Genomic DNA, 24,506 nt, shown 5'->3' with positions numbered 1-24,506 from the left:
TTTCAAAGGAAGAAATGAAAATTTAATCCATTTAGTTCCTATGTGGGAATACATAAAGGCCAGATGAAAACTGCCACTATTTGAAGAAGCTATAACCAAACTACGTGTGTTTGTTCAAATGTAGAAGTACAAGGAAAGAGCCCCAATGTGTATTTTAAGAGAGAGAGAGAGAGAGAGAGTGTGTGTGTGTGTGTGTGTGTGTGTGTATTTTCCCCATGCTTTTGGACTATGGGGAAAACCAAAACCAAAACAAGACTTCAAGCGACAGTGCTGTTATTAGAGCCCCAAGCCAAAGACCGGAGGGAAGCGAAACCACCTCCTTCTGCAGACGCTTGTGAAAGCAGACCCGGTCACTGGGAAGTGTCAGCCTCCCACCAGCCAAGACGCCAGCTATGGTAGAGTGGCAACCCCAGTAGGAATGAAAGAAACATAATCTGCGAGCTCATTCATTTTTAATAGCTAAGAATCAGCTTAAAGGAGAAGCACATTCTGATTGTAAGTCCCCGCTAAGTTGGGGGGTGACCTGAAGGGGGTGAAAAGTAAAAGGGACAGAGGACAGCAGTAGGGATTCAGAGGACACCAGGCTCAGGGTCTGCAGGGTGGATGGTATCTTCCAGAAGAGGCAACGCTTTGCCCTCAGGAGAGTTTCCCAGAGCTGCTGAGGGAAGAAGACAGCCACACGCAGGACCAACCATTTGGTGATGGATTTGATATTAGACGTGGCAAGGACAAGAACTTCAGAAGCAAAGGAGGCAGCTGGAGTCAAGTGAGGACAGTGGCGGGTACGCTTCCGCATGGCCTGTGCCACAGACGGAGGTGAGAGGTGCACCTGCTTGTCCTCTGTTCTGTGGAAATCCTTCCCTATTTGATCCTTCCCCTGCAAAATGGACTATGTTACTCTAATACTAACCTGTATTTATTAATATATGAGATATACATAAGTTAATTTTCCATGAAATCTAAAGCACAACCCTAGAACTAATTTTTAAAAGTGTTACTTCTACCATTGAAACGTAATGTATAGCATATTTTATGTGATTAAAGTGCATATTCTCAATAAGAGGTAACCTTTCTTTGATGCTGAACTGCTCTGTGACACCACAGAGGTAAGCAATGCCACTTAACCTCTGTCATAAATAGTCCCAAACTGCTCTGCCTAGAAAATTCTGCCTTTGTCAACAGCTTTGCTCTTGCTCTCTGCTGTGTATGTGACTGTTGTCAGAAGGAAAATCATGGAGAAACTTCACCTCTCACTGCCTTCAATTTGTTGCATTTAATCTAAGAAACAAAATGAAGATGGCTAGTCTAATCATGTACAAAACAAAAATGAAGCCTGAGTGCTAATTCAGAGTACTTTCAATTCTAGACATTTTCAATTCTAGGTCTTCTGCTATATTCCCATCACAACAGAAGCTTCAGGGCTCAGAGTTATTGAGAAAACTAAGATTTTCTATCTCTAACTTCGTATAGAATTCCAAATGAAAGCACCACCAAACTGCACATATTTGTGTAAGGAAGACCGACAAGGTTCAGACTTTTCCCATGAGGACTTAATTCTTTTATCAAATTACCCAGTTTTTAAACTGCTGTGTGGATACTGTGAGTGTTCACTTTATGGATGACCTAGCCTTGGAGCAGATAGCTGAAAATGTTCAGGATATGGACTCAAGCTGACAGTAATTCTGAGCCCTGTCTAATAAGAAGGAAGGATGTTTCCTTTTACTCTCCTCATTTTCCCATCCGATCATGGACAGACAAGAGAAGTTCAGCAAACACCGAAGCTGCCCCTGCAGTCACACGTGTGTTGAGCTATGGTGGGAAGAGCATGTGTTAGAGCTGCATTCCTGCTTGTGCGGTTGCCTGGGCCTCTGCAAGGGGCACTGATTCACTGTGGTTCGAAGGAACCGAAGAGTCTCCTTTCCTGTTAGGAAAGCAGGCAGGAGGGACGTGGCCAGCTCAGTCCTTCGTCGCCGTCTGCCTCTCTGCTACGGCACCTGTCACTTCCCAGCCGGGGGTAGTAATTCTCAAATAGGATAAAAATGTTGCCCGAGAAAACATTGCATTGCTTCGTACTTACGGTCCTGGTTTACAATCATCTTTGCATTTTGACCTAAACACCCCACTGCTAACATGAACCAATCATCTGTTTGCTCTACCAAGATTCTCATAGCTTCAAAAATTATCATTTACTATTTCGCTGCTACACAATGTAATCCAGCACAAACTTACTTGAAAGCACATTTTTAAAACGAAGTTTTTTGGCGGGTGCATAAAGTTTGTTTAGTTCATAGCCACACTTCAGATTGGTAGTGAAAATAAGCTGGCAGGAAATTAATTTCTGCCTCTACTGATCTTGCTGCTTGATATTCAGTAATTAAGTCCCACTGCTAACATAATCTCAAAGGACTGTCCCTGTCTCTCTTACCTAAACAGGGATGTTATTTCTGGTCCACCTGTTGCAGCAAAAAGTAAACCAAGAAACAGTTAGTGGGGAAGATGCAAATGCCAGAATACAATATAGAAGGTATAATTGCTTCTCTTTGTAAGAATTAAGCTGAATGAATTAAGCTAAATTAAGCTGAAATGAAACATAGTCATGGGATCTCTGAATATGAAGTTTGAAGGTTTCTTCTCTGGCCCGCTCTTCACTCTCATTGATGTCTGATTCTTCAGCTTATTCCTGAGTGTCTCTTAAAACATGCGTGAGGAACTATCAGACTTAACATACGAAAGTGAGACCCTGTCCTCAGTTTTTCATGATTGAAAATTCTGGTTTTCTTTATCAAATATCTGCTCAAAATTGGTCTCTGTCTCTCCCTTTTTTTTTTTTTTTTTTTAAAGACAGGGTCTTACTCTGTCACCCAGGCTGGAGTGCAGTGGTGCAATCACAGCTCACTGCAGCCTCAGACTCCAGGGCTCAATCAATCCTCCTACCTCGGCCTCCCAAAGCTCTGGTGTTACAGGCTTGAGCCACTGTGCCCAGTTTAAATTTGGTCCCTTTTGATCTTCACTGACCATGACACTCTAGGTTTTCAACTAAAACATTTAGGTTTATAGAATCACAGGATTATTAGGAACCTTAGAGATTATGTTCTTAATTTCCAAATAAGCAAGTCTGTTCCATAAACCACCAAAGATTCCATAGTGTGTAATTTAAAGGCAGATAATTTCCTTGCCTCTATCCTGAGACCTGGCTTTTCAAGGAACTTATTAATGAAAATGCCAAGTCTGTAGGGAGACCTTTAGGATGTGAGGGTAAGAGCTGCCATATTTGTCCTTTGAGAGGTGCTGGGATTTCTCTGAATTTCTCAGAATCAAGGCAGATTAAGTAACAACGTATGGCTGTCAGTGAGCATCAGGATTATGGCTTCTTAACATTATTTAATAATTTCATTTAATGCTTTTCATTTTTTTCAACACTTTAAAATTTTATTATATTCATATAAAAAAGGATTTTGAAGATGTATTTTAAATATGCCATGTATTCTCATTCTAGATAGAACTGTTTGGGTTTTTTAAATTACTTATTAATCAAATTATATTGAAGTTATGACGTTTTCAGGAAGATTCACATATTTCATTGGCTTACAGACAAGCAGTCAGATAGATTTGCATTCATGTCCAGGTTCTGCTACCTACTAGTTCCAGTAATTTTTGATGTGTAATTTAACTTCTGTTAGCCTCAAATTCCTTTTCTCTAAATGAGTTAATACATCCAATATGCTACATCTAAATAAAATAACAGTGTAAGCACTTAGCACAATACTGAGCACACAGTCCCCATCAACAGACCATCGTTATTTGTGATACCTTCAAGTAAACATAAGAAGTATCACTTAGCCGGGCGCGGTGGCTCAACCCTGTAATCCCAGCACTTTGGGAGGCCGAGACGGGCGGATCACGAGGTCAGGAGATCGAGACCATCTTGGCTAACACGGTGAAACCCCGTCTCTACTAAAAAATACAAAAAACTAGCCGGGCAAGGTGGCGGCACCTGTAGTCCCAGCTACTCGGGAGGCTGAGGCAGGAGAATGGCGTGAACCCGGGAGGCGGAGCTTGCAGTGAGCTGAGATCCGGCCACTGCACTCCAGCCTGGGCGACAGAGCGAGACTCCGTCTCAAAAAAAAAAAAAAAAAAAAAAAAGTATCACTTAGAGATCAATATTATACAAAAGCAAGCTATATTTTTTGTTGTTAGTAGCACTCTGGCATATACTACAAAATGATTTCTAATTACAAGTAAGTAAAATGAAGTGATTTGGGCTATTCACATTAGAAAATTATTGTATAAGTTACATTTAGAAATGCTATGACTCACTCTTAATTGTGACTACTGAGAGTTTTATAGACCACAAAATATCTATATTAAGTGCCAGTGGTAGAAAACTATCATTTGATTCTTCTTATAGATTACGTGATATTTCATTGTTCCCCCAAATACGCTTTTCTTATCACTTTAGTCATGAAACATTCACCTAGCGTCTGCCACTTATCAAGCACCAGTGAAAGAGGTAAGTACTTGTCCTTGAGGAACTCCAAGTCTAATGAGAGGGATAGAGCTATTCCTCCCTAGGGTTGATGGGAGCACTAAACAGATGGATCATAACCCTGATTGGAGGGCACTGAGGATTAGGAAAAGCTTCCTGGATAGGAAGGCGCCTGAACTAAATCTTCCAGAAAAGGTAGGTAACAGAGAGTGGAGGGAAGTGTATTTCAGGCGGAAGTGATAGAGGAATAAACACATAGAAATGCGCCATGCAGAAGGTAAGCAGTCCAGTGGTGCAGATGTCGGCTGCCAGGCAGGAGTGCCAAGAGCTGAAGCTGGAGGGGAGACTGGTCTCCCTAGCCACGTGTCATGTTAAGGATCTTGTATGTTAATTCTATAAGCACAGGGAATTTCGAAGGGTTTAAAAACAAAAATTATATGATTAGATGTGCATTTCCTGAGGATGTCTCTGGCTAATTCAGCGAGGAGGAAACTCAAGTGAAGCTGGGGATGCCAAGTAGAGGGCTCTTGGTGTGTTCTGGTTGAGAGTTAGTGATGTCTCGGACTAGATGGTGGTGGCGGAGCACAGAGAAGTGGACGTGTTCGAGAGAGAGGGCAGAGTCAGTAGCAATTGGTGCCTGGTGGGTTATGTAACGGGGTAGGGGAGTGGTGAGGAAGAGGAGTTCTGGATAATTAGAAAGGTGGTGGGGCAGGGATTTCTTCACAGACAGAGGAACAGAGGAGGAAGAGCAAGCCTGGGAAGTCCATGGATTTCATTGAGGCCGACTATATTTATGGAACTTCAGGGAGAATGCCAATTCCATGCTCGTATATTCAAGAATGAATCCAGTGGAAAAGCTTGGGTTGGAGATATGTAGTTTGGTGTCTTCAGATATAGGTAGAAATGGAATCAAAGACTTGATGAGATCATGCAAGGCGACTATATGGAGTGAAAAGACAGGCTGAGAACTGTGCCTCAGAAGGGAAACCGCACTGCTTCTGCCATGTTCTAGAGGTTGGAATAGACACAAGCCCAGATGCAAAGGGAGGCACCTTTCTTCAGTAAAAAGATTAGGTGCAAAGTTTTAATTTCTTTCTCCAAATTAAAGAGAATTTTGCTGATTTCTCTATGCACAATTATTTATTTAATGGTATAGGATTTTGAGTAACCTTAAGAATATAAAATATGAATCCACCAGTCAGCTAGTGTCTCCCTGAATATGTACACAAACATGTCTAGGTTGAACACAGTTACGGTTATAAATTCTGCAACTTTATTTAAAGTTTTGCTTTAACCTGTCCAGGTAGAGCTCCTTGGGAGGACTCAGCTGCTAGGACTGGGATCCTGTAGGTAGAAGGGAAAACAGAAAATGTGTTTTCTGCCTATCCAGAGAAAGCCTCAGGAATGTTTATTTTAATTTTTTCTTCTTCCCTATACCTTTTTAAAGTATGAAATGTGATAAAGGAGACCACATATAATCAGATTCTCTCATATGTCTTTTGTCTTTAACAATCTATTATTGTATTCTTTGGATTGGATTAGATTTTTTAAAAGCTCTCTGTGTCAAATTTTTCATTATACTAGCATAATAGTGAAAACCATAATTTTCTTGATTTTGCTTTGAAGTTAGCTAATACTACAACAGTAATACTGAGAAAAATCACCACTATAAAGGCAAAAAGGAAGCCTGATCCGCAATGCTCAGGAGTTGTCAAGGGTGTCACTGGTTTCACCTCTACTGAAAACTGTAAACACCACAGAGATTAGGTGACTCTCAGAAGTACCAGTGAATAAGTATTCCACCCAGTTCGATTACTGGCTTCATCTCCCGAGGGAAATGCAGATTTCTTTTTTCACCAAAGTCTGAGATTTTACAGAAGTCCTCAGCTTTAATCCTATCAATTGCTCAGAGGAATGTTGATGTCTCCAAGTATAATTCTGCATGTTTGTTTTCTTTCTTAAAGTTTTTGTTATTTTTTATGATTATGGGTAAATAACAGTTGTATATATCTATAGGGTGCATATGATGTTTTGATCATTGTGTAATGATCAAATCAGGGTAATTAGGACATCCATCACCTCAAGCATTGATCATTTCTTTGTGTTAGGCTCCTAACACAAAGAGCATTCCAATTCCACTCCTTTAGTAATTTTAAAATATACGAGAAATTATTAACTATAGATTCCCTACTGTGCTACTGAATACTAGATCTTGTTCTTTCCAACTCTACTTTTGTACCTATTAACCATCTCCACTTTATGCCCTCCACTACCCTTCTCAGCCTCTGATAACCATCATCCTACTCTCTGTCTCCATGAGTTCAATTTTTTTAAGCTCCCACATATGAGTGAGAACATGCAATATTTGTCTTTCTGTGCCAGTTCTATCCATGTTGCTGCAAAGGACAGGATTTCGTTCTTTTTTTGTGGCTGAATAATATTCCATCGGGTATATGTACCACATTTTATTCACCCATTCATCTACCAATGGACGCTTAGGTTGATTCCATCTTGGCTATTGTGAATAGTCCTGCAGTAAACATGAGACTGCAGGTATTTCTTGGATATACTGATTTCCCTCCTTTTGGATCTACACCCAGCAGTGGAATTGCTGGATCATATGGTACAACTATTTTTAGTTTTTTGAGGAACCTCCATACTGTTTTCCATAGTGTCTGTCCTAATTTACATTCGCACCAACAATTAATTTTGCATCTTTTCTATCTATCCTTCCAGCCCTGTCAGATTTTGCTTCTGGCTTTTGAAAGTCTGTTGTTAGGTACACACTTAGAATGACTGTGTCTTCCTGATGACTTGACCCTTTCATGGTTGTGTAATGTCCCTTTTTATCCTTGGTACTATTCCTTGTTTTGATGTCTACTTTCTAACATTAATATAGCCACTTCAATTACTGATTAGTGTCTCATAGAGTATCTTTTTCATCACTTTAGTTTTAGCCTATCTATGTCTTGATATTTAGATCATATATTTGAGGCTTGCTTCTCTAGACATTGGATTATTTAGATTACTTACATTTAAATATTTACATAACAAGTAAATGTTAATACGGTTGAATTAGAATCTACTATGTTGCTAGTTATTTTCTATTTGTTCCATCTATTCTTCTCCCCTTCCCTTTCTGCTTTGTTTCAAATAAGTATTTTTATTTCATTTTTTGTAAATATTGTCATTAATTTTACCTTTTAAATTCTTTCCTGTGTTTATCCTAAGGTTTGTAGTATGCATTGCATCTTAACTTTCACAATATCTCTTCAAATACTTTACCACTTCATACAGAGTGTGGGTTCCCTTCCAGGCTTTGGGCTGTTTTTGTCATATATTCACTTCCACATGTAATAAACCCCACACTGTTATTATCATCAATTATTAGTCATTGGTCATTTAATTAATATTTTAATCTTAAGTAGTTACCTTTTTGTTTGACTTTTCATTATAATTTTTTATCTTGAAAGATAACAACACACAAGACAATGAAAAAAAGTGCAGAGGGGCCGGGTGCAGTGACTCACACCTGTAATCCTAGCACTTTGAGAGAATGAGGTGGGCAGATTGCCTCAGTTCAGGAGTCTGAGACCAGCCTGGGCAACATGGCAAAACCCTATCTCTACTAAAATTACAAAAAATTGGCCGGATGCGGTGGCTCACTCCTGTAATCCCAGCACTTCAGGAGGCCGAGGAGGGCAGATCACGAGGTCAGGAGATCAAGACCATCCTGGTCAACACAGTGAGACCCCGTCTCTACTAAAAATAATTAGCTGGGCGAGGTGGCGGGCGCCTGTAGTCCCAGCTACTGGGGAGGCTGAGGCAGGAGAATGGCATGAGCCTGGGAGGCGGAGCTTGCAGTGAGCAGAGATCGCACCACTGTACTCCAGGCTGGGCGATAGAGTGAGACTCCGTCTCACAGGAAAAAAAAAAAAAAAGCAGGGTGTGGTGGCATGCACCTGTAGTCCCAGCTACTGGGGAGGTTGAGGCACAAGAATCACTTGCATGTGGGAGGTGGAGGTTGCAGTGAGCTGAGATCGTGCCACTGCACTCCAGCCTGGGCAACAGAGCAAGACTTTGTCTCAAAAAAAAAAAAAAAAAAAAGAAGTGCAGGGAGTGTCCGTGCACCTTCACCCAGTTTACTCCAGTACTCCAGTGATAGTATCTTATATAGCCATAGTCTATGTGCAAAACCAGGAAACTGACATCAGCACGATGCTATTAACTCAGGCATGACCTTCTTCAGACTTACTAGTTTTTACATACTTGTAAAATTTTTTGATGAAATTTTATCACAAGTGTAGATTTGTATAATCACAAACACAATCAGAATCCAAAGCCATTCCCTCACTACAAACAAACTCCTTGTTTAACCCCTTAATACCCTCTCCCAAACCCTAAAATCTGGCAAATGCTAATCTGTTCTCTGCCACAATGATTGTGTCATTTTGGGAACACTATATTAGTGAATTATACGGCGTATAATCCCTTGGGATTTCCTTCTTTCACTCTGCACAGTGCTCTTCAGATTCATTCAAACTGTGGCATGAATCAGTCATTGGCTCTTTTCATCGCTGCCTTGTGTTCCAGCGCGCACATGTGTCACTGTTTGAAGTCCAGCCACTCACTGAAGGACACTTGTGTGGCTTCCAAAATTTTTAGTGACAGATAAAGCCGCTATGAACATTCATGTCCTGGATTTTGTGTGAACATACTTTTTGATATATAATCTTAATTTTACAAGGAATTGGCAAACTGTTTCTGGCGTGACTATACCATTTTACACTCCCACCAGCAAGGCAGAAGAGATTCGGTTGCTCTCCATCCTTGTCCTCAGTTGGCATTTTCAGTTTTTATGCTTTTAATATTCTAATAGGTGTGCCTTGGCATCCCATTATAGCTCTAACTTGCATTTCACCAACGGCTAACATTGTTAACATCGTTCATGTCTCTATTTTCCACTCATCTCTTTAGTGAAATTGTTCAATCAACTGCCCATTTTCTAGTTGGCAAATATATTTTAAGGCAATTGAACTCAAGAAAACATATATTGTATATTTGTCCTCAGTTTCACTATTTCCAGTCTTCATTTTCTTTTTGTACACACAGCTTTCCATCCTGCATCTTACTCCCGGAATTTTTTTTTTTTTTTTTACCATTTCAGTTAGCATGTTAGGTGTCAATGGATTCTTGCAAGTTTTGTTTTCTGAAAATGTTTTTGTTTTACCTCCAGTTTAGGGTGGTATTTTTCACCTGGCATGGAGTTCTTGGTTGACAGTGTTTTGGTTTTAGTAATTTAAAGTTGACACTCAATTGTCTTGTGGGGTATTTTCTGACCAAAAAAAAAAAAAAGAAAAAGTTTTGTATAATCCATTTATTTGTTCGTAGCTATGTAATGTTTATTTTTTTTTCTTTGGCTGCTTCAAATATATTCTTTTTGTCTCTAGTTTTCTTAGATGTGTTACTTTGATGATGTATCTAGGTGTTTTCTTACTTGTTGTTTTTTGTTTTGTTTTGTTTTGTTTTTTGTTTTTTGGTGTTTTTTTTTTTTTTTTGGTGCCTGTTAGCAATTTTGGATAATTCTTGGCCACTCCTCAACGTATTTCTTATGCCTCTTTTCCTTCTGGAACCCCTATTACACTTATGTTGGACTTTTTGTTTCTGTTTCACAGTTGTTGGGGTGCTCTGTTGTATTTTTTCTGCACATTTTTCTCTTAGGTTTTTATCTGGACAATTTCTATTTGATTTTATATTCAAATTCAGTGAATTTTTCCTCAATTGTTTCCAGTCTGCTGGTAAACTTGCTGAAGGGATTCTTCCCTTCTAATTGTATGTATTTTGTTTCTAACATTTCCGTTTGACTCAGGGTTTTCTCTATGCTAAGTTTTCTCAAGTGTTAATCCGTGTTGTCCCTATTTAACATGTTTTGACATGTTTATCATGTTATTTTAAACTTCCAGTTCTATTGTTCCAACTTCCTGGTCACCTTTGTGTCTGGTTTTGTTGTCTTCTTTACCTCCTGACAATGGGTTGCTCGGTCTGTTTACCTTGTGGTATATTTTATGCGTTTTGATTGAGCAGTGGATAGCAGGTGTAGAACAGTGAAGACTGAGGTAAATAGTACCTATATCCAGAGACAGGTGTGCATCTAATTCCATGGGGATTTTACTGTGGAAAATTGATTCAATGTATTGAGTAATTGGGCTAGATTTGAGTTTGTTCTTACTACTGTCACCTTCAGTGTGTGACACCGCACCGAAGGACTGAAGACCCACAGACGTCAGCATCCTGTGCATTTCGTTCCTGTCAGTTTGCTTTGAACATTGGCCCTGGGGTGCTGGAGGTCTTCGCTCAGTCTTCCTGTTCAATGCCCGCGTTTCTGCCATCCTGCATGCCTGTGCCATGGAAGGTATGTCTCTCCATTGTCTTACCTCCTTTACAGCAGGAGACCAGTACTCAGTGCCAGGCTTGAGGTGGGGGCTGCAAGGAGTGGTTCTCCTGGCCGAGGCTCAGCCTGTGAGTTTCAGCCTTACAGGTGGCTTTCTCTTTCCTCTCCTGCCTGTGGCAACCAAACTCTGCCTTGCGTTTGTGACAGCTGTGGTGTGAGCGTGAGTCTCCTTCCCTCCTTCAGGAACAGCTGGCCTCTGATTTGTACTCCTGCAGGATTCTGGTCTCAAGAGGATTTCCTGCCGCCTCCCCGACTGAGGCAGGTGACTTTTGTTTCCATTCCCATGAGCATTAGTGGGCCTTTACCTGGGGCCTGAGGGTTGGGGAGTATCCTTCCGCTCTTTACCCCAGTGGCTTAAGAATTTTGCTTCTTATAAGAGTCCAGGGAAGTGGGCTGTGCCTCTCACCTCACCCCAAAGAGGTTCACTCCAGCCTTTCCTCTGCCACCAACGTTTCTTATGAGATCTTGGTAGAATCCAGGACAAAGCTTGGGAGTGAGTTATTCTAAATAGTTATACTGACCCACACTTCGCCTTTAAGATTTTGTTGAACTTCTACCTGGCTGTTTCTTTGTATTTTTTATTAACAGTTTTATACAAAAACTGCAAATATTTAACGTATGTAATTTGATGAGTTTGGACATACGCATACATCCATGAAATCATCACCACACTCAAGGTAATACACATATTTATCACCTCCAAATGTTTCTTTGTGCCCCTTTGTGGGGTTTGCTGTTGTTGTTGTTGTTGTTGTTGTTGTTGTTGCTGTTGTTGAGACCGGGTCTCACTCTGTCACCCAAGCTGGAGTGCAGTGGCACAATCTTGGCTCACAGCAGCCTCGACCTCACACCTCAGTCTCCTTAGTAGCTGGGACCACACACACTCCACACAAACACACTGGGACCACACACACACTCCACCATGCCTGGCTAATTTTTGTGTTCTTCTGCGGAGACAGGGTTCCACCATGTTTCCCAGACTGGTCACTAATGGGCTCAAGGGATCTGCCCATCTCGGCCTCCCAAATTGCTGGGATTACAGGCGTGAGCCATCATGCTGGGCCTGTGGTTTTGGTTGTTGTTTGTTTATCCTGTTTGCTTCTTACTACTTCTATGGAAACCACCTCTTCCTTTCCTGCGCTCTGCCAAAAGAAAGAGACTTCTTACCAGTCTGTGTGAGTCAGTTCACTTGCTTGACTTGTGACTTCATTCTTCTGATAGACTTAAACAAAATGTATAATTGTATATGTTATCCTTTTCTTTTCTCTTGATGTTACAGTGATATGCTCTTGTGGTTTTCTATATTTAAAGTTAAAACTGAGCTCTTCAGTTTTTAACTGGATTGTTTGCCTTTTATTTTTGGTTTGCAGGTATTTTTAAAATAATTTCAATCTTTAGATTTAGAGGGTACATGCACAGGTTTGTTGCATAGGTAAATTGTGTGATGCTGAGGTTTGGAGTATGAATAATCCCATCACCCAGGTGCTGAGCCTCGTACCCAATGGTTAGTTTTTCAGCCCTCACCCTCTCTCTCTCTCTCCTCCCGCCTCTAGTAACCCCAGTGTTTATTGTTACCATCTTTGTGTCCATGTTTAGCTTCCACTTCTCAGTGCAGTATTTGGTTTTCTGTTCCTGTGTTTCACTTAGGATAATGGCTTCCAGCTGCATCCATGTTATTGCAAAGGACATGATTTTGGTCTTTTCATGGCTGCATGGTATTCCATGACGTATGTTACCATGTCTTCTTTATCCAGTCTACCATTGATGGGCATCTAGGTTGATTCCATGTCTTTACTATTACGAACAGTCCTGCAATGAACATTCGAGCACATATGTCTTTTTGATAGAATGATTTATTTTGCAAAATACGATTTTAAGAAAAAAGTTAAACTCATTTATATCATGCTAGTATGAAGGATGTTGAGAACTGAAATTTTCCATTGACCTGAGCAAGACCTTAGCCTTAACTACTTCTCCCCGTCCCTCTTGCTAAATCCAAATTGACCAACCAGTGGCCGCTCATCCACTGCCCTTGTCTTGCTGTTCCCACCTATGGTCTCTGGACTAAAACAACTTCAGTTTACCCAAACTTTATAAGAACATAAACAGTAAACAGCCGGGCGCAGTGGCTCAAGCCTGTAATCCCAGCACTTTGGGAGGCCGAGACGGGCGGATCACGAGGTCAGGAGATCGAGACCATCCTGGCTAACACGGTGAAACCCCGTCTCTACTAAAACTACAAAAAAACTAGCCGGGCGAGGTGGCGGGCGCCTGTAGTCCCAGCTACTCGGGAGGCTGAGGCAGGAGAATGGCGTAAACCCGGGAGGCGGAGCTTGCAGTGAGCTGAGATCCGGCCACTGCACTCCAGCCCCGGCGACAGAGCGAGACTCTGTCTCAAAAAAAAAAAAAAAAAAAAAAAAACAGTAAACAATTCTCAGAACAAAACTGAACTCAGACTACCTTCAATCTAGCCCATGAAATCTTCAGGCTCCTTGGTCCCGGCAGCTGTTGTCAGGTTGTAGTGTTTTCACAAAGGCTTAAGCCAATGGCTTTCAGCCTCTTCTTTGTTGTGTTTTCCCCTTCCTCATGACAAGGAACCTGGATGCTGCTCCAGCCTGGGCATGGGAGCAGGAGCACTGGGTTTCCTAGAAGTGTTGTCCTGCTGTGCCCCAGAAGGGAAGGGGAGCAAACACAGGATTGTTCAGCCTTTTGTGAGTCTCTGATCCAATTTCAGAATCTGAAGATACCTATCTACCCTTCCCCCAAAATATGCGCACGCACACAATTTGCACGCACTTCTTGAATATGAACCTCCTCCATGATTTCCCGCTGATAATCACCCTGATATAATTATAATTATAATTATAATTATAATTTGGAGATATAATTAATACACAGGAAAATAAAGATACAATAGACCTGAGGAGAAGGTGTTTTGTTTTGTTTTGTTTTGTTTCAGATGGAGTCTTGCTCTGTCGCCCGGGCTGGAGTGCAGTAGTACAATCTTGGCTCACTGCAACCTCTGCCTCTCAGGTTCAAGCAATTCTCCTGCCTCAGCCTCCAGAGTAGCTGGCATTACGGGTGCACGGCACCATGTCCAGCTAATTTTTGTATTTTTAGTAGGGATGGGATTTCACTGTGCTGGCCTGGTTGATCTTGAACTCCTGACCTCAAGTGATGTGCCCACCTTGGCCTCCCAAAGTGCTGGGATTACAGGCCTGAGCCACCGTGCCCAGCCAGGAGAAGGTTTTTGAAGACTCATGAGTGTATCACATTAAGAGGCTAACAGTGATTACTTTTTGAGAATTAGCTGTTGACTGGCCTTCAGTCTGAGTAGTTACTGAAACTACTGCACAGTCCCAAGATTTCTGAAATTGGTGAAGTTTCCTTACAAATGTTCCTATTTGTTCTTCTTTGGATTTTTGTATTTCATGTTGCTTTGCAAATGTGTAATCTATGTTACCTAAGAGGGATCACCCACTCAGCCCTTCCTCCATTATCGTTTGGAATGGGTTTGATGGGCAAATTAGTGGGCACATCACCTGGCAAGGCCCTGGGAAAGGCTGTGAGATGGTGTGAGTCTTTCTCTTGGGGAGATTGGTGGTTTGGGAAAGGTAATCAGCAAGCAGGAAGTGTAGAAAAGACAGAAATGGCAAGAAAGACTAGAAAAAGACCCCAGCCACAGAGGGTGTGGAGAGCGCCGTAGGGAAAGCGGCAGATTGCCCCGTCTTTCACGGCCCTGCACAGTCCCTACCTGACTTTCAGGAAATGAAATGCAACCCGCTGAGGTGTTCTTAGTTCTTGGGGTGATGAATAACTTTGACGGCAACCTGAATGTTTGGGTATTGGTTTACGTGACTTTGATCTTATTTAAACCTGGTTAACCTTGTGTTCTCTAATACTTCACTTTGGGAGAAGTGGGGAGACGCTGCCTCAGCACTGTTGGGTAACGGAAGAAGTCCTTGGTCCCCACCTGCCTTTATTGAACCTTGCACTGGGAAGGGTCTTTTCATTACTTCTTAGTGCAGGTGAGAATTTTGGCTCCTCCCTTGGCCTCTGCTAATGGTGCCCTGACCAGTATGGGTGGGGGTGTCTTGTTGCTCCTCACTTGGTCCCCACTGTCCTCACCATATAAGGGGGGGTGTCTCGTTACCCCTGCACTGTGGTGAACATCCTGACTGGAGTCTAGGCATCCTCTGACATCACTCAAAGGGAAAGAGGAGGGACCCCTTGCTGGTGCTGGGTGGGAGCGGTGGTCCGGGCTGCCTTTGTCGTCTCCACCGACACAACTGAGGGAGGAGGGAGGTTCTTTATCACCAGGTGGGGTAGAAATTTCTGGCTCCCTAGTGAGTCTTTGCTGGTGGTGGTGTGGGTGGAATCATGTTTTTTTGTTGTTGTTGTGTTTTTGCTGAAATAAACTGACTAACATCTAAGATTTTCCTTCTGGCTAAGGAAAATCTTAGGCTAACATCTAAGATTTTCCTTCTGGTCCTTCGGTTAGGAAGAACAGGCTTTTGGATGGGAGGATGGCTCTGTGACCATTGGAATTTTCTAGTTACTGGCTTCTTTAGCTCAACTCTGGGAATTGTAAGGCAGGGAGCTCCTCTCTGTGGCCTTCCTTGGGTCCTGAGGTCTCTAGTTGGCTTTCCTTCTTTCCATCTTGAGGATTCTTCACATGCTTGAGTCGTATGTAATATCTAGGGGTTGTGGCTGTATTTAGCAGGAGGAATCAGAACAAGAACATGGCACAGTGGTTCACACCTGTAATCCCAGCACTTTGGGAGGCCGAGGTGGGCAGATCACCTGAGGTCAGGAGTGCAAGACCAGTCTGTCCAGCATGGTGAAACCTCGTCTCTACTAAAAACATACAAAAATCAGCCAGACGTGGTGGCATGGGCCTGTAATCCCAACTACCCAGGAGGCTGAGGCAGAAAAATCACTGGCACCCGGGAAATGGAGGCTGCAGTGAGCCAAGATGGCGCCGCTGCACTCCAGCCTGGGCGACAGAGCAAGATGCCGTCTCAAAAAAAAAAAAAAAAAAAAAAAAAAAAAAAAAGAACACTATTCTATCTTCCCAGGATGGGAAGTATATGACCTGTTAATTTACATGACATCTCACTTTGTATCTTGTCATACCCTTCTTCTTAGACCTTATTTATTTCTAATAGCAGTTCAACTACTCCATCTTTCTTATACTTGCTGTTTACATGCTACATATTTTTCCATTCATTTTCTTTTTTCTTTTTTTTTTTTCGAGATGGAGTTTTGCTCTTGTCACCCAGGCTAGAGTGCAATGGCACGATCTCAGCTCACTGCAACCTCTGCCTCCCAGGTTCAAGTGATTCTCCTACTTCAGCCTCCCAAGTAGCTGGGATTACAGGCATGCGCCACCATGCCCAGCTAATTTTTGTAGTTTTAATAGAGACGGGGTTTCAACATGTTGGCCAGAATGGTCTCAATCTCTTGAGTTCCTGATCTACCTGCCTCGGCCTCCCAAAGTGCTGGGATTACAGGCGTGAGCCACTGCACCTCACCCATTCATTTTGTTTTTACCTCCGTGTGTCTATAAATTGAGATTCTCTTCTCAACTACGCACAGTTGTGTTTTACTTCTTTATCCACTCTGATCACTTCTGCCTTTTAATTGGTGTGGTTAGACCATTAATATTTAATATAATTATTGATACGCTTATATTCAATATTACCATTTTATTATTTTTCTATTTTATAATTCCTCTTCTTTCTTCCATGGTTTACCCTTTTACACCTTTTTGTGGATTATTATTCTTTTGAGATGTCTTTTCTTAAGTTTCAATTTTTAACTCTCTTTGCATTATTTTTCCAGTGTTTGACTTAGGAGTTAAATATACATCCTCACACTCTCATAATCTACTTAGAATTAATGTAGCATCATTTTACTTAAAACACAGCAGTCTTGCAACTGCAGGGGTCCATCTACCACCCCACTCCTTCATGCTAAGGTTATCCTATGTATTATATCCAAAAATATTATTAGTCTCACAAGAAATGTTATATGGATTTTTCTCTAAACAACTGTGTATTTTATTTTATTTTATTTTATTTTATTTATTTTTGAGACGGAGTCTCGCTCTGTTGCCCAGTCTGGAGTGCAGTGGTGCGATCTCGGCTCACTGCAAGCTCTGCCTCCCAGGTTCATGCCATTCTCCTGACTCAGCCTCCTGAGTAGCTGGGACTACGGTGCCCACCACCACGCCCAGCTAATTTTTTGTAATTTTAGTAGAGATGGGGTTTCACCGTGTTAGCCAGGATGGTCTCGATCTCCCAACCTCATGATCCGCCCACCTCGGCCTCCCAAAGTGCTGGGATTACAGGCGTGAGCCACCACACCCGGCCAGAACAGGCTATTCTATTAGCAGACAGGGTGTAGCTAGACATCCTTCACGTAACCTCTGCCACCGGATGGGCTCCACACATCCTCAGAGAGCTGCACAACCAGGTGTTTTCATCCAACAGAGCTGCATGGACCCATGCAAGTACTAAATCAATCAAACCCACTCCTTCGTGGTCAAGCCAGGTTCACCCAGCAGCTAAGGGAAATGAGCCTTACCCGTGGGACGGCGCACGACAAACAGGACAATTGGCTTTGGAGGAAATAAATGATTCCAGTCAGATGACAAAGTTTTAAAAAACCTAATGACAGTCTTCAGAAAAAATAGACAAGATATGGGTCTGTGAATTCAGAAACAGCTTGCTATAAAAAGAAGGCAAGGAAAGGATAGAAAGTCACAGAAATTAAAAATACAGTTACCAAATTAAAATTCAATAGAAGAGGTGGGGGGAAGACAAAGTTGAAGTAGTCTTTCAGAACGCATAACAAAAAGACAAGAGGAAGAAGGTAGTACGAGAAAGATTCAGAGACATGGAAGATGGATGCCAATGGACCCACGCTTGACTAATAGGAGTCATGAAAAGAGACAAAGAGAAATGGAAAAAGAAAAAAACATTAATCAAAGAAATAAGAGGAGATGATTTCCCAGGATGAAGAAGAACACCTGTGATGAAAAGTTTCAGTTCCTGACCGCCCTCCCGTTCTATCCTGTAATGCAGCTAGTATGGCTGGAGCTCCAGCAGCCTTTTTGGGCCATGAATTGACCTTAGCAATGATAGAAGCCAGACATGGTGGTACACGCCTATAGTCCCAGCTACTCAGGAGGCTGAGGCAAGAAGATCACGTGAGTTTGAGACTATCCTGGGCAACAGGCAAGACCCCATCTCTTTTTTAAAAAAAGATAAAAGTCTGGATTCTTTATTGTGCCTTTGAGCTCCATTCTAGTCTTGAAATCCTTACCTCCCAACTTCTTCTCTGAAAAGAGAAATAAACTTTCATCTTGGCCAGGTCACTGGATTTCTGCAGGTTTTCTGTTCCATGTAATAAACTGGCTTCTAACTCTGTGCTGTCCAATATGGTAGTCATTAGCCACATGCAGTTATTTAAATATAAATTAACTAAAATTAAATTAAATTAAAACGCAGGTCCTCAGTCACACTGGCCACATTTTAAAAGCTCAATTGCCACATGTAGCTAGTGGCTACTATAGTGGACAAAGTAGAGACAAAACATTTCCATCATCGTGGAAAGTTCTGCTGGACAGCACTGCCCTAACTGACACAAATCCCTTCTCACAAAGATGCTTGTGTTCTGGCAAAGGACATAAAAACAATCTATTCTCTGGAGTACCCAGCAGAATGTGTGCCATTACGAGGTATAATTATGGAAGTCAAAAGGGTCCCCTAGAAGAAAGGCATCCGGGATGAACTTTAAGGTTCATGTGGGTATACAGGATATGGCCTGAAGACTGTGCAGCTTCAACAAAATCTGGAAGCAGAAAAGCACAAGACGTGCTCAGAATCATCTAATTTTATTGATGTGTAGGATCTGGAAATCTGTCATGTCTTGAAATAACTAATGTCCTCTAAACTCACTGGTGGCAGAGATTCTGTAATGGCCGCTGCTTCTAGCCCCACCCTGAGCACTGCTGGGTGATATCCCCAAAATGCTTCTGCTTACTAAGACACAGACTTTTGCACAGTATGTAAGGGCAAGTATGCAATTTTATTTTATTTGTAGGTGTTATATCATTTTGATCTGAGACATGGCCATCCTACAGGCAATAAATATCGTCAAGGAGACTTCACCACCAGTCACCAACAAAATGTACCTTCTCATTTTGCAGTAGATGCTAATAAATTGGCAGAAAGACCAAAACCATTCTGGATATTACACATCAGATTGACCAGTTCAAACAGGTGGTCTGCTCCTTCCATTTTATTAACCATCTCCTTGAACACATATTTTTACACCAAACAAATTTCCTACAGAAGCAGATATTTAACATACCCTATCACACAATATTCCACAGTTATATGTATTGTTTTTGGGGGAGACACTTTGTGTTGGGTGCTAGGGGGTGGCTCATTTATGCACAGATATTTACCAAGTCACGACATATGTGTATTCCTTCCAAATGAAGACACATCTAAATACTTGGGTTATTTCTGCACTACTTATAAAGATTAAAAGGCATCTGAGCACCTCCCTAAAGACCTTTATATGAAAGGTCAGATCTTGTAGCAACTCACGAAGCACCAGAGCAGAAAATTAGCCTAAAGAGAATTGGGTTCCCAGTTGGGGCCAGTGTCAACCACAGGGTTGAAGTTTCTGCCTGTAGGATTGGAACTCACTTAGTACTCAGGTCTAGCAGGCAGAAGAGTCGATGCACATTTGTTTTTCAACAATAACAAGCATTCCTGGTGCACCTTCTCCATGCCTGAAGCTGCTGTGGGACATGGGGCCACCACGTTGGGCGGGGCAGAAGAGAGTGCAGCCTTCACAGAAGCCTGGCTCCTGAAATATGCCCCACAGAAACAACGCACTGTGGCTCTCCATGGTGGTTACGCAGGACCACTTACTGCCCATCCATGGATACACACATGACTTTTCAGCAACAAGGAAGAGGAAACATTTGAAAACACAGCTGCCTCTTCAGAACTCAGTTGCCAACAGCCTACTAATTTGCCGGTTTCCAAATGATGTGGACGTCTTATGCATACTTCTGTTCATGCCCTGTTTCTCTGCTGTACTCTGCAGGGGCAGGGGTCCAGGGCACACGTTATTGATACGGCTACACCCAGGAAGCCCCTGTCCTGGCAGACCCCAACAGGAGGGGTCCCTCTTCTGCACCAGTGCTCGCTGTTGTGTGACCCAGTGGTCCTCTGCTTTATTTACATTTTTTTCATTGGGTGCGGTCTAGATGTGAATGTCCAAAACAAAGCATAAAACAGGAATCATACCAAAAGTTATAACGAGAGTGGACTGTGAGAGCTGCAAGGGCTCCAGCCCTTCGCTTCAGAGACCACACAGGCCTCCTGGTGTCCAGGCCACTGCTCTGACCACTGGCCCCTGTGTCCTTCCTTAGTATTTACCACATCTAGTCATTTCTTTTTCTTTTCTTTTCTTTCTTTTTTTTTTTTTAGTCTTGAACAGTCGCCCAGGCTGGAGTGCAATGGTGCAATCTCAGCTCACTGCAACCTCCGGCTCACGCCTCTAATCCCAGCATTTCTTTAAAATAAAAAGCAAACCCTATAGTGCTTTACAAATTTACAAGAAGCTCTCACAATTTTGCAGTTCTCATGGCCATTGTGTACAGTCAGCACAGATGTGGAACCTGAAATGAGATGATTCAGGCCACATGGCAGTGAATGGCAGAGTTAGGACCTGAACTTGGGCTTCTCCGCTCCAGTCTAGGTTGGGAGAAGACGGGGCTCCCCGGGCAATAGGTTGGGCCCTGACCTTTTTTGGCTGCTGAAATGAGATTGACATGCTGCCAAGTATACAGGCCAGAGTTCAGACTCCAACACCGATCTGGTGTGAGCCACTTAAAGCAAGCCTGGCTGTGGACGTGTGCTACACACAGCACTGGGCGCCTTGAACCCCTTGAGCCCCTGGAATGCCCCAAACACCCATTTGGAAACCCCAGATTGAGCCCAAATAAGATGGTAAGAAAGAGTCACAGAGTCTTCCACAGCACATGAGGCAAGGTGTGTAGCATAAGGTTTTATGTCTGGGTAAGTGCAACACCATGATTGACAGAAGTACAATTATTCGGACAATTATGAACACAAGCCATGAATCAAAAGTTCAGGCAAGACAGGCAAAGAAGACATTTCAGAACAAATGAACAGACTGCCTCCGATGGAAAGAATCTCGCCGCTCTGCTCTTCCCTGAAAAGCATGCACAGCTCAGAGCGCAGCCAGCAGACGGTGGACCTGCTTCTGGAGAGAAGCAGCAATTCCACCTGACGTGGATATCAGAACTTTTCTTCCCGTCACAATCCGTGTTTCATCATGCCTGGCTTGCACTCAGAGTGCTGTGTGTTCCCTGAGCACATGCCTGCTAGGTGGAGGGTGGGCGGGGCCCCCAGAAATGGGTGGGAGCAGTAGAAACCAGAGGACACAAAGGACAGTAAGAAAGTGTCATGACTGTTCCCAGAGTGGATAAACAACCCTTGCATGTTGGACACAATCACCAGGAACTGAACAGACAGAGCCTCTTAGGCCCACATCTGAGCTGGTAAAGAGAGAAAGGGGATGCTAGCACTCCCGCCTACCCTTGGCTGTGGCTTTGTCACAGGCGAGCACACAAAGGAGAACAGAGCCACAGAGAGGAGCACTTTGTACTTAATCCCTTCCGGGACACCTGCAGGCGATTCGGAAGCCTCGGCAACAAATAATCTCCTTAAACGTCTTCCGCATCTCCCGGCTGCGCAAGGCATATATGAGAGGGTCCATCACGGAGTTACACATGATGAGGATGAGGTACATATTGAAGTGAGACATGAAGCAAGAGCAGTAGAGGTTCTGAGGGCAAGAAAGCATTAAAATGAGATGGAGGAAGAACGGGGCCCAGCACACGATGAACACGCCCAGCAGCATGGTGAGGGTGACCGCGCCCTGCATGCTGGTCCTCTGCCTCGCAGAGCTGGCCCCGGGCAGAGCCGCCATCCGCTTGACGTGGGTCCGCGCCAGGAGGAACATGTGTATGTACAGAGACACCAGGAGGAACAGCATCGTGAAGAACATGGAGATGAGGCACAGGATGACGTAGGTGGATTCGGAGTACAGGATGAAGACGATGCCGCAGCCGGTGCAGAAAGCCCAGATGCCGGCGATGATGGCCCCCGAGCGCCTCGCCGTCATGATGTGGTGGTAGCGCAGGGCATAGAAGATGGTGACGTACCTATCCACCGCAATGGCCAGCAAGCTGCACATGGAGGCCACCACGGAAATGCAGATCATGGAGTCAAACACGTTGTCAATGTGGCGCACAAAGGCGTCTGCTATCACTAGGTGCTTGTTGTTGAGCAGGTAGATGGTGATGGTCTCCCAGGCGTTGGACATGCTCACCAGCATGTCGGCCACTGCCAGGCTGCACACGAAGAAGTACATGGGGCAGTGCAGGTTTTTGTTCTTCACTATGGCCCCTATAACCAAGATGTTCTCCACGAGGCTGATGGCACCCAGAGTGAGAAACACCTCCAGAGCGATGCCCATGTTTTCACAGGGCGAAGACTTGTTTTTGACATTGGGTCCTGAAAGGTTGCCCTCTGTGGCATTCAGGTTGAGATCCAAGAAATGCAGGTGAAACGAGGAATTCATTGCTGGAGAAATACACCTCTTGTCTTGGCAGCAAATTTACTGTAAAACATGTTTTGAATTCACAATCCAGAGAGGTTAGCAGCCTACCAAAGAAAGACAGCAGCTTGCCTAGAAACAACACAGCCTAAGAAAGGGGATGAATGAGTGCAGTGCATCAGAGGACTGAGCTTGGTTTGCTCAATCCTTTTTTTTTTTTAAGAGACAGGGCCTCCCTATGTTGCCCAGTCTGGTCTCAAACTCCTGGCCACAAGCGATCCTTCTGTCTCAGCCTCTCAAGATGCTGGTACTCCAGGGGTGAGCCACGTGCCCAGCCGCTGGCTTGCACCTTCTGACCTGCATTCCTGAGACCTGGAAGAGTGCCCCTGGATGCATGGATTAGAATCTTCCCCAGCCTCTTCTCTCCTAGCTTTCAGCTCCCAGCCTTTCACATGCATCTTACTAGAGAGACACTCACCTCCATGTGCCCAGGACAGTTTTGCTTTTTATGGCTGCTCTCCTGGGCTCAAGTTCACTATCGAAAATGTCCCCAACTCATAACCTACAAAATCCCAGCCAGTCTCCCGATGTTCACATTCCTAAGGCTACTGCACGACATTCTCCTCAAGGGAGCTCCGATTTAAGACTGCACAGAGCCGTATTCCCTCAAGAGAGACAGACAGGTGCATCCCCAGCATTTGTCCTGACACCTCTCAGACCCACTGGGATTCAGCCTCCACAGCTGGAAGTGAGGCTATAACCAGAGTGGTCTGTGACCCTGAGCAAAGTCACAGGTTAAAAGCTACTGTCTTAAGTTTGGAAGTGTAGGCTGCACATACATGTTAAACTTGAGGAAAACAGTGCTGCTTTTCCTCAATACCTATTTTTCCCTCCTTCTGCATCATGTGGAATTCCATGAGGTCTGACTGATAGTTTATTAGGTCCGCGTGAGCACAGTACAAAAAAACAGCAGTTTACATGTACTACACTCCATTTTCAAAAATCCCTTTGCCTCCAAACTTAGATCACATCTGGAGAGAATTTCTGTCATCGCGCTCATCATCAATATTGGCGATCATTCCGGGAGGGAGGGAGGGGGTGAGGGACAGCAGATCACTTAATAGGTACAATGTGCACTATAGGGGTGCTGGCTACACCAACAGCCCGGGCTCCACTACTAGGCGATATATCCATGTAACAAAACAGCACCTGTACCCCCTAAATCTATAAAAATAGAAAAGGAAAACATTGGTAATCATAAGCATTTATTGAACTGCAATCACTGGTTGCAGGCTTATGTCCAGTTGCAGCTCAGAGATATCGGTAAATGATGGAATTACACTAAACATCATACCGAGCTGTGTTACAAACTCAGGGGCAAGGCGGCTGCCGCCCCGCTCACTTCCACATGCAGCGGACGCGCAATTTTGCATTTACTTTCAGGATCGCAAGGAGATAGAAAGTTGTGGCTATTTACCGGTGCTCCTGCTCGCGGGCTGCGGCGCTCAGCCCGGGCCCCCGGCGTCCCCGGGATCTGACGGCCGCGCGGCGCTCAGGGCCAGCCCCGGACGGGCCTCTTCCCCAGCGCGGCGGTGGCGGCTCTGCCGGGCTTTAAGCTTCCTGCCCGCCCGCGCCGGGCCCGCCTCCGCGCCGCCGGCTGTCGCTCCGGGCGGCCTCCGCTGCCACCTGGTGGCCCAGCGCGGCACTGCGGCCAGAGAACCGCGTCCGCCCCAGCGAAAATCCTCCCCCAACGCATTCTTGAATGGTTGGTTGGTGGGTGGGTAGGTGGGTTGGTTGGTCGGTCGGTTGGGTAGTTAGTTGGTTGAGTAGGTGAGTGGTTGTTTGATTGGTTGGTTGGTTGGTGGGTGGGTGGGTGGGTTGGTTGGTCGGTCGGTT

At 43.8% G+C, this 24,506-nt stretch overlaps 1 protein-coding gene across 1 annotated transcript; it reads right to left on the bottom strand.

Moving 5' to 3' along the window:
* Positions 1-215: 215 nt before the first annotated feature.
* On the bottom strand, positions 216-24,218 carry MC5R (melanocortin 5 receptor). The gene is made up of 2 exons (XM_007974765.3): positions 24,088-24,218; positions 216-22,673 (listed from the first exon to the last, which is right to left on the bottom strand). Exon 2 carries the CDS (start codon positions 22,632-22,634, stop codon positions 21,657-21,659), a length of 978 nt encoding a protein of 325 aa, XP_007972956.1. The 5' UTR covers positions 22,635-22,673; positions 24,088-24,218; the 3' UTR covers positions 216-21,656.
* Between the last annotated feature and the right edge of the window lie 288 nt (positions 24,219-24,506).

The sequence above is a fragment of the Chlorocebus sabaeus genome, chromosome 18 (assembly GCF_047675955.1).
Source record: "Chlorocebus sabaeus isolate Y175 chromosome 18, mChlSab1.0.hap1, whole genome shotgun sequence".
In the NCBI taxonomy this organism is placed as follows: domain Eukaryota; kingdom Metazoa; phylum Chordata; class Mammalia; order Primates; family Cercopithecidae; genus Chlorocebus; species Chlorocebus sabaeus.
This window is presented reverse-complemented; position numbering and strand designations above follow the sequence as displayed.